The 10,702-nt window shown below is 37.4% G+C and overlaps 1 protein-coding gene across 1 annotated transcript in view; it reads right to left on the bottom strand.

The window, feature by feature from the left end:
• LOC107574883 (spermatogenesis-associated protein 5-like) overlaps window positions 1-10,142 on the bottom strand; it is a 34,296-nt gene extending 24,154 nt beyond the window's left edge. Inside the window, exon 1 of the mRNA XM_016261302.1 lies at window positions 10,020-10,142. Within this exon, the coding sequence (XP_016116788.1) occupies window positions 10,020-10,091 (72 nt within the window). The 5' untranslated portion in view covers window positions 10,092-10,142. The remainder of the gene's footprint in view (window positions 1-10,019) is intronic.
• Window positions 10,143-10,702: the final 560 nt, after the last annotated feature.

The raw sequence follows: 10,702 nt of genomic DNA, 5'->3' as shown, positions 1-10,702 counted from the left end.
GAGGTGTAATGTGGTCCGTTGATCTGGTTCGGGTAATGGTCCTAGCCGCAGAAATCTGGATTGATTGGAGACGATGCAGAAATTTCTTTGAGATGCCAATGAGGAGGGCATTGCAATAGTCTATACGGGAAGTGACCAGAGCATGGACAAGAACCTGTGTATTGTGCTGGGAGAAGGATGGACGTAGTCTGGAGATGTTGCGGAGGTGGAAATATGCAATACGAGTGATATTATTAATGTGAGGTCCAAAGGAAAGTGCATTATCCAAAATAACACAGAGACTTTTAACTTGAGAGGAGACATGTATTGGAGAACCATCAACTGATATGGTGACAGGATGAGCTTTGGAGAGTGTGACCCTAGAGCCAACGAGAAGAACCTCACTTTTATTTCCAATGAGTTTGAGAAGGTTGAATGACATCCAGTTGCTGATAGCTTGTAGACAGGAAGTGAGAGCAGAGGGAGGAAGAAAAATATTTGGTTTTGTAGAAAGATAGATGTGTGTATCATCGGCGTAGCAGGGAAAATTGATTCCAAAATGACGGAGAATATTGCCCAGAGGTGAAATGTAGATGATAAAAAGCAATGGTCCCAGCACTGAACCCTGAGGAACACCATGAGTAACTGTGGCAATTTTTGATGCAACATTTTTTCCCTGAATGAAATATTTTCTATTATGTAGATACGACCTGAACCAGGATAGAGCATTATTAATGATCCCAATGCCAGCCAAACCGTCCAACAGGATTGAGTGGGAGATAGTGTCAAAGGTCAAGAAGGATCAGAATGGATAAAAGGCCATTGTCAGCTGCAAGTAAAAGATAATTTGTCATTTTTTACCAGAGCTGCTTCAGTGCTATGATTCTGGCGAAACCTTGACTGAAAAGGTTCACAGAGGTTATTGTTATGAAGGTGAACTTGAAGTTCAGTTGCTATAGTCCGTTCTAAGAGTTTAGTAATGAATGGGAGGTTGGAAATGGGACGGTAATTATTTGGGTCATTAGGATCCAACCCAGGTTTCTTAAGAACTGGGGTAACAGAAGCAGTTTTGAGAGATGTAGGAACAGTGGCAGTAAGTATGGAAGAGTTGATTATAGACATTATAAAAGGTGCAATAGAGGGGAGACAGGTTTTAACCAGAACAGTAGGGATGGGATCAAGCATTCTTGGACTTAGAAATAAATCTCATGATTTCTTCGAATAATGGAGGCTGAAAAGTCGACAAGGTGGAGAATGATGGATCCAGTGTGGTAGTCCAAGGTAAACAGTTAGATACAGAAACTGAAGAATTCTGCAGTTGATGAATATTGTTAATTTTGGTACTAACAAATTTTAAAAATGTGTTAGAACCATCAACTGATATGGTGACAGGATGAGCTTTGGAGAGTGTGACCCTAGAGCCAACGAGAAGAACCTCACTTTTATTTCCAATGAGTTTGAGAAGGTTGAATGACATCCAGTTGCTGATAGCTTGTAGACAGGAAGTGAGAGCAGAGGGAGGAAGAAAAATATTTGGTTTTGTAGAAAGATAGATGTGTGTATCATCGGCGTAGCAGGGAAAATTGATTCCAAAATGACGGAGAATATTGCCCAGAGGTGAAATGTAGATGATAAAAAGCAATGGTCCCAGCACTGAACCCTGAGGAACACCATGAGTAACTGTGGCAATTTTTGATGCAACATTTTTTCCCTGAATGAAATATTTTCTATTATGTAGATACGACCTGAACCAGGATAGAGCATTATTAATGATCCCAATGCCAGCCAAACCGTCCAACAGGATTGAGTGGGAGATAGTGTCAAAGGTCAAGAAGGATCAGAATGGATAAAAGGCCATTGTCAGCTGCAAGTAAAAGATAATTTGTCATTTTTTACCAGAGCTGCTTCAGTGCTATGATTCTGGCGAAACCTTGACTGAAAAGGTTCACAGAGGTTATTGTTATGAAGGTGAACTTGAAGTTCAGTTGCTATAGTCCGTTCTAAGAGTTTAGTAATGAATGGGAGGTTGGAAATGGGACGGTAATTATTTGGGTCATTAGGATCCAACCCAGGTTTCTTAAGAACTGGGGTAACAGAAGCAGTTTTGAGAGATGTAGGAACAGTGGCAGTAAGTATGGAAGAGTTGATTATAGACATTATAAAAGGTGCAATAGAGGGGAGACAGGTTTTAACCAGAACAGTAGGGATGGGATCAAGCATTCTTGGACTTAGAAATAAATCTCATGATTTCTTCGAATAATGGAGGCTGAAAAGTCGACAAGGTGGAGAATGATGGATCCAGTGTGGTAGTCCAAGGAAAACAGTTAGATACAGAAACTCAAGAATTCTGCAGTTGATGAATATTGTTAATTTTGGTACTAACAAATTTTAAAAATGTGTTACACTGAGTGGTGGAGATAAGGTGATTTGCTGTTTCTGCAGGCTTCAATAGTTTGTTGATAGTAGAGAATAAAGTCCGGATGTAAACAAACCCAGAAGGTATTGCATGATTGAGGTGAAAATAGTCATCAGGTTGTTGCCAGGTCTCAGTAAGACACAGAAAGTCAAGTTTTGAATCTGAGATAATGTCAGAGATTAGAGGAGCTTTATTTGAAAGAGATTGGACATTAAAAAGTCCAAATTTGATTCCATTAGATGAGACATCAGGGTCAGCTGGCAGAGGAGCTAGCACACTATGGTCCACGGCTCTCCCGATGTTATGGGGTTTGCGAGGACCAGTTGACCAAAAAGAGCTGATGGAGTTGATGTTATTACAGGAGAAGATCCTGCGAGATCCACAGTGAATATACTTTGGTCGGCGGAGAATGTCAGGATGGCTAAGGAGGTATAGTACGGAGCCTCAGAATGGAATCGAAGCTGGTGAAGTTCCGCAGCCGAGTAAGACAGCCGTGGAATGGCTGTTACAATGGTAGCAAGCAGGATAATCCAAAGTAACATCCTGACCATCCACATTATGCCGTCACGACGATGCAGCAAGGTCGCCAAAAGCTCAGCATGTGATAGCAGATGAAGAACCAGTGGCGTTCACAATTGACGTAGAAGCTATCTTCGTAGAAGCAAGGTAAGCCGAGAGCATTGCCAAACATATATAAGCAATAAATGTCACAACAGCAAGAAATCAAGCACATGTAGAAAATTAACTTAACATGTGGTTGAACAATAATTTAAACAATCAAACAAAACTTCGGAGAGCAGCGGCAGCCAAACGCGCCAGCGTTCACTCAACCGGAAAACGTTTTCACATTACAATAATGAAAATGTGTCTTTTTTTGTCCCAAAAATAGCCTTGATTTTCATTATAGAAAACATAATTTCTTGCTTATTTCCAGTGAAATGTGACCTACACATGGTCTTGACAGGTTTGCTGTGATGTACTGTATTTATGAACGTGATTTACTCCCCGATATCCTCCAATCAGGTTTCAGAGGAGGTTGTGTGGTGTTTGTCAGCGGGTCGGTTCGGTCAGGACACCGATAGGCTGCTTGAAGTTTGATAGCTGTCAGCAGGGCCTAAAACTAACTTTCTGCCACACCTGCCAATGGCCACCGGCCATGAAACTCTTTTTGCAAAAACAGGCAGTTATTACTACTACAATAACTAAACATATTTACAATGTTTTTCATTTGTCCTGCTGGTGCATTTTCCCTCAATTTTCCCTATAAATTATTGCCATTCAACATTACAGTATAATTGAAAGCCATTATTTTTAACATTTAATAGGCTCTGAAATATATAACTTTTAATTTAAGTGATTTTAAAACAATCTTCACAAACTATATTATATATGCATAAACTATACATATTAATCTTTATTCAAGCTATAAAAGTTAATCAGCAACTAGAACAGTCAAAGGATTTCTCTTTTTCTTTTGTTCTTTAATTTACATCAGTGACGGACTTCAGCAGGTTTCACTTTAAAATCAGCGCTGTCTCTTTAAAACCTGATGCATATGATGCATATCTGACACATCCGATTTTCTCCCAACTCTTTACAGTCATTTATAACTCATTTAAGTTTTGCAAAAACAGGCAGTTATTACTACTACAATAACTAAACATATTTACAATGTTTTTAATTTGTCCTGCTGGTGCATTTTCCCTCAATTTTCCCTATAAATTATTGCCATTCAACATTACAGTATAATTGAAAGCCATTATTTTTAACATTTAATAGGCTCTGAAATATATAACAACTTTTAATTTAAGTGATTTTAAAACAATCTTCACAAACTATATTATATATGCATAAACTATACATATTAATCTTTATTCAAGCTATAAAAGTTAATCAGCAACTAGAACAGTCAAAGGATTTCTCTTTTTCTTTTGTTCTTTAATTTACATCAGTGACGGACTTCAGCAGGTTTCACTTTAAAATCAGCGCTGTCTCTTTAAAACCTGATGCATATGATGCATATCTGACACATCCGATTTTCTCCCAACTCTTTACAGTCATTTATAACTCATTTAAGACTCCGTTTACAAGGTAACTCGCCAAAACCGCGCATTTTGACATAGTTGTGTGTGTTTTTGTCCATTGAAGCACTACTGGTGAACTGTCTGAAGCGGCTCAGCGTATGTGTACAGCTGAACGTGCAGCCTTTCAAACTATACTTCACTGCACCGTTTAGGCGGTGTAACCCCATGCATGTGTCACCCCATTCTCGGGTTATGAAGAATAAAGAAGGGAAAAGTTAATCTTCTGAAATGAAGCAGCAAAATCTTCTCAGGTAAAAGTTATTATAAATGTGTCTAGGGACAAGCTGGCCATCACACTGCTCTGACCTTAAAAAGCTGTACCCGCCAACTGGCGACTGACACTGTTACATATACTCGCCAACGCTGATTTTTTTTCTCGCATTTGGCGCTTGGCGAGTGTTAGTTTTAGGCCCTGGCTGTCGGGATCTTTGTGCCAGATATACGGGATTGTTCCTCTGTGCTCCGCAGAGCTCTGTTCCTCCCATCCTCCTTCCACGGATCCAGTTACCTGTTCACCGCACTGAGCCGCGTCCCCCAGGACACACTCACTCACACACACTCACTCACTCTCTCTCTCACACACACACTCTCACACTCACACACACACACACACACACAGAGCCATTTAAAGGCCTTGATAAGCCTTCCAATAACTCGAACACTTCCTTCCTGCTGCAATCCACTGTGTTTTTCCTCTTTCTTCAAAGAAAAACACTGTAAAACATCTGAAACATGCAGCACTGGCCAGAACAAACACACAAATATTCACATTCCTGTTGCCAGCTTTGAGCGCTTCCTGTTTTGGCCGGTTTTCCCGAGGTTCTGGATCCCGTCGGGAGGATCCTGGGCCGATCCGAGCCGGAGCGCTGTAGGTCTCACATTCTGCGCTGCTTGTTTTTCTGAACGGTTTCCTCAAACCTCAGCACTTCACACGAGTCGAGCGACGGATCAGGCAGCGGACAGCTCAGAGCGACTTTACTACGCTTTACAGTCAGACAGATCGAGGGGTTTCACACAATGAAACATTTCTGAAAGATGTATCAAAATTAAGTGAGTCTTTGTTTAAAACAAGAACAAATGCCTGCCAAAGGAGTCAGAAAAATAACTTTATTATACCAACTCCATTTCGATAATTTCTAGTAAATTTCACAAATAATTGCAAAAAAACGGCAACTAACACGTTGAATAAAATGTGAAATTTTAAAGTAGAAAGACTGAAAGAGTATTTTCTTGTAAAACGTATTTCGATTATCTTTGTTTTATTGACAAGTATGAAAAATAATTTTTTAAAGTGCATCTATCAATCACTCACTGAAGACTAATGTGAATGTTTGAATGTTAATAATACCGCCGGACGTTCAAAAGAAAAAGAGGTACAATTTTTTTTATTATTTTAATTTTATTTTACATTGTTTTGTTTTTTTTATTAATTTGTACTATTTGTAATTTTAAAAATACTTTATTGTTTTTGATTTGATTTTACAAAGTTCTTTTTTATTCATTTTTATATATATATATATCTATATATATATTTTTTTTTTTTACAATAAATTTGAAGATAATAGCAAATGTTTTAATGTTAGTAATACAGTCGAACCTTCAGCAGAAACATAAATGTGAACAAAGCGGAAAATATTTTTATTATTTTTTATTTTACAATTGTCTTTTAATAATTTGAATTATTTAAAAAAAAAATTTACATTATATTTTACAATCAAATTTGAAGTGAAAAATCTAAATTAACTGAGTTTATCCTTAAAATATGTAAGAATATCTGCCAATGGAAAATTACTATTTTTTCTGATTCTATTGGCAGATACTTTGTTCTTGTTTAAAGCAAAAGCTCACTTAATTTTGATTAATTTCAAGAAAACAAGACTTAATATCTTCAGTCATTTTGCTTCTCCATTAAATTATCTTGATTTATGAATGTTTAGATATTTGCACTGGAAAACAAGACAAGAACATCAGTTTTTGCAGTGATAGCTGCCATCTGAAAAGAGAAAAAACCAGGAGAAAAACCAGATCACCTTTCCATCTCTCTCCATCTCTCTCGCTCTCTCTCTCTCTCTCTCTCTCTCTCCCTCTCCGTCTCTCTCTCCGTCTCTCTCTCTCTTACACAAACATACACAAACACTAGGGCTGTGTGATATTGAAGAAAAATGTGATATGCGATAACTCATTAAATAATGTGATATTTGATATGCGATACGATAATGCTTAAAGTGCCACATGCTCAGATGAAACAGTTTTACTCAGCTGTTGCTGAGTCAGTTCTGTGAATTTCTATAACTATCTTGTGTCATATATATATATGGTTATTTGTATGTATGTATGTATCAAGAGCTCCTGTAAAACCACAAATTCCTAAAAAAAAAGTTGCACACACTTAAGTGGTGAATAAAGCTCATTCTGATTCTGATTCTAATAAGAAAGCACCCCTACAACAACTTCTGAAAGTGAACGGTAGTGTTTTACTTGAGTATTACAATGTCATTTTAACAAGTTTAGGAACTGAATAATACAAAGGAAAAATACAACACTGCTTAGTATTTACTCTATGAATTCAATATGCACTGATTCTTATTTAAGCTATAAAAGTTATTTAGGTAAGAGCAGCGAGTGATTTTCTCTTTGTCTTTTGTTCATGGCCCCAAATATTGCAAGCCGTAGCGATATGCATATTGCGATATGTACACTTGCGGTATTTCGATAATTTCGATATATTGCACAGCCCTAACAAACACAACAACATTGGCGTATCTTGTCAGTGTCTGCGCTTGCTTGGCCATTTGTTATGGAGAAAATAAGGAAAGTGTGTCCAGCTGAATTAATTTAGTATTTTGTTAGACGGGCATAAAAAAAGCTTAGTTTACCGCGGCTGCGGTCGCGTGACGGCCTCCTCGTGTGAAGACCGAAGAGCGTAAAGCGAAAAACAATTCCGTAAAATTTACGGTAAAAAATGCCAGCTGTGGTTGCCGGAATTTTGCCGTAAAAAATACGGTAGCAACGTTTTAGGTCTTACGGTTTTAACTTAAATTTACAGTTAAATACCGTAATTTCATTAACTGATATAATGTTAATATACCAACCTATTGAAGTACTGAAATCTGTTTTGTAGCTTTGTGATACACTGATAACCACCAAATGCAGGAGGCGATGAGAAAGTCACACGATGAACCAAAGCCCATCACAAGCAGCTTTTAAATAATAACATATATAGAAGGTGCACAGTGTCATTCACACAAACACTAAACACCATCACGGTAACACACATGAAACTGAAATAATGCAATAAACATTAACAACATTAGGTGTAACACACAACCCTAATGTACAAAACTGATAAGAAAAACTAAGAAGAAACATAGTTATTTCAACACAAAAACATCAAATTTCAAATGTAACGCAGGGAATTCTGGGAATGTCAATTTACGGTTATTCACTGTAAATTATACGGTCTTTTTCACTTTCAAAAACGGTATACTACCATAATATTACATGTAATGTCCAATACAGTTTTTCACCGTATATAGTAGGAGAATTTAGCATTAACCATTTAACAGGATTTTACTGTAGCATTTTTACAGTATCTTACTGTTAAATTCACGGTCATTTTTTACAGTGTACCGTGCGACTCCACCGGGCAGGACACCGGCAAAGGACAAGTATCGCTTTTTATTTCTCAGTTACTTGTTTCGCTTCTGTTTCAGTTTTTATAACCGTTTCTTACTATGAGTAAGTAAGTTGTTGTTTTTTAGCACGTGTGTTTGTGTGTGTGTGTGTGTGTGTGTGTGTGTGTGTGTGTGGCTGTACATACACACATGTAGTTGTTTTTTTGGTGTTTGGCTTAGTGTTATGCTAGAATCATTATTATACTCATACCTTTTGTTCTTTAATATTTTGAATTGTTTTTAGCTTTTTTTTTAGTTTTTCATTTAAATGTTAAGTTTTGAATTTCTGTTGTATGCATTTGTCATTTTTATTTAATCTCTTTATTTATAAAGTTTTAGCTTTTAGTTTTGGATCTGTTTTTAGTTGTTTTAATACTACACTGGATTGCTTCTGTTGTCCTCAATTGTAAGTCGCTTTGGATAAAAGCGTCTGATAAATGACTAAATAAAAAAAATGACTAAACACAACAACAACGTCAGAAAAATCTAACTCTTTCTCATTACATACAGACATATAATACATACACCTTCACGAAACTGCATTATTTAAAGATTAAGATCAAAACCACACTTACTTCCCTATATAAAGGAGCAAAGATTTCCATAATTTGTATGTAACGTTAATTATAATGACACAAACACTAAAAGAAAAAAATATATATATTTTAAAATATTCATGATTTTTTTTCCAACGGAGGCTCCTCAAATTTTATTATTATCAACATTTATTATAAGTAAAAATTATTATAAAATAATAATTAATTATTATGATTTATCTAAATTTATTATTATTCATTTTTAATCATTTAATAATATTATTAATCATTTTTAATTATTTAATAATAATTATAGAATAGTTTAAAATGATTATAAAATAAAAGTTATGACTATACACAAAAGAAAAAGAAAATACTTTATGAATCTTTTTTTTTTTTTTCAGCTGAGGCTCCTCAAATGTCCTCAAAAGAAGGTTTACCCAAACTTAAGAGACAGAGACACACACACACACACACACTCACACACACTCACAGCAGCTGAGGAGAGTTCAGGAGTGTGTTTGACACTGACTCTTTCTCCATTTGGTTGTGTGAGATTCAAATGATGCCGTGTGTGTGTGTGTGTGTGTGTGTGTGTGTGTGTGTGTGTGTGTGTGTGTGTGTGTAACACACATGTGGTTTACTCCAACAGATCTGTAGGATGGCTGGATCCTGCAGGGGGTCTGAGACTGAGGGAGGAGCTGTCAATCAGGATGAGTGACAGCTGCTGTGAGCCTCTGCCTATAGAATAGTTTAAAATGATTATAAAATAAAAGTTATGACTATACACAAAAGAAAAAGAAAATACTTTATGAATCTTTTTTTTTTTTCAGCTGAGGCTCCTCAAATGTCCTCAAAAGAAGGTTTACCCAAACTTAAGAGACAGAGACACACACACACACACACACACACTCACAGCAGCTGAGGAGAGTTCAGGAGTGTGTTTGACACTGACTCTTTCTCCATTTGGTTGTGTGAGATTCAAATGATGCCGTGTGTGTGTGTGTGTGTATGTGTGTGTGTGTGTGTGTGTGTGTGTGTATAAATGTGTATGTGTGTATGCGTGTGTGTGTGTGTGTATGTGTGTGCGTGTGTGTGTGTAACACACATGTGGTTTACTCCAACAGATCTGTAGGACGGCTGGATCCTGCAGGGGGTCTGAGACTGAAGGAGGAGCTGTCAATCAGGATGAGTGACAGCTGCTGTGAGCCTCTGACCGCAGGAAGTTGAAGCTCTCAAACCCAGCAGGAGGAAACGTGTGTGTGTGTGTGTGTGAGTGAGTGAGTGTGTGTGTCTGTGGTGTGTGTGTGTGTGCGTGGATCAGCCGTACCTTGTCAATCATATCAGGTCGGTTGGTTGCAGCAAGAACCGTGACGTCTTTTAGCTGTTCGATTCCATCCATCTCTGTCAGCAGCTGAGCTAACACTCGATCAGCGACGCCTCCCGCGTGACCAGAACTGAACGACACAAACCCTTCAATCAGCACGTTAGAAACCCAAGACAGGCACAGATACTGTCCCTAGCAATAGTTGCTAGGGCGCTTTGGATGGTTGCTAAGGCGTTGATATGTAGCTGCTAGTGTTGCTATGGTGTTCTGGATGGTTGCTATGGTGTTAACAGACAGTTCCTATCAGGGCTCTGAACCACTTCAAGGAACGAAAAGTACTTTAGTATTTTAATTTTGCTATCAACCAATCACGAATTCAAACAGTACGGCCTATGCAAATGTAATGCTGACGCATACAACGAATGAAACGCTCGCGCTCAGCTGTCAAGTCATCACACACAACATTTTTTGATAACTTGAAATCGCAGCCTGGTAATTATCAAAATAAAATCCAGATAAAGAAACATATAAAAAGTTACACCGCTCAATTTAAATAGTACTACACTCTGTGCCATTCAGCGTTATGTGAAGGATGATGATTTACGTCGATAATGCGAGTGAAGTACAAAGCCTATAGTTTACATAATAAATAATAGTTTAGCATCCAGATACATCACGAATATGGA

The sequence above is a fragment of the Sinocyclocheilus grahami genome, unplaced genomic scaffold, assembly GCF_001515645.1.
Source record: "Sinocyclocheilus grahami isolate Dianchi unplaced genomic scaffold, SAMN03320097.WGS_v1.1 scaffold2370.1, whole genome shotgun sequence".
NCBI lineage: Eukaryota > Metazoa > Chordata > Actinopteri > Cypriniformes > Cyprinidae > Sinocyclocheilus > Sinocyclocheilus grahami.
This window is presented reverse-complemented; position numbering and strand designations above follow the sequence as displayed.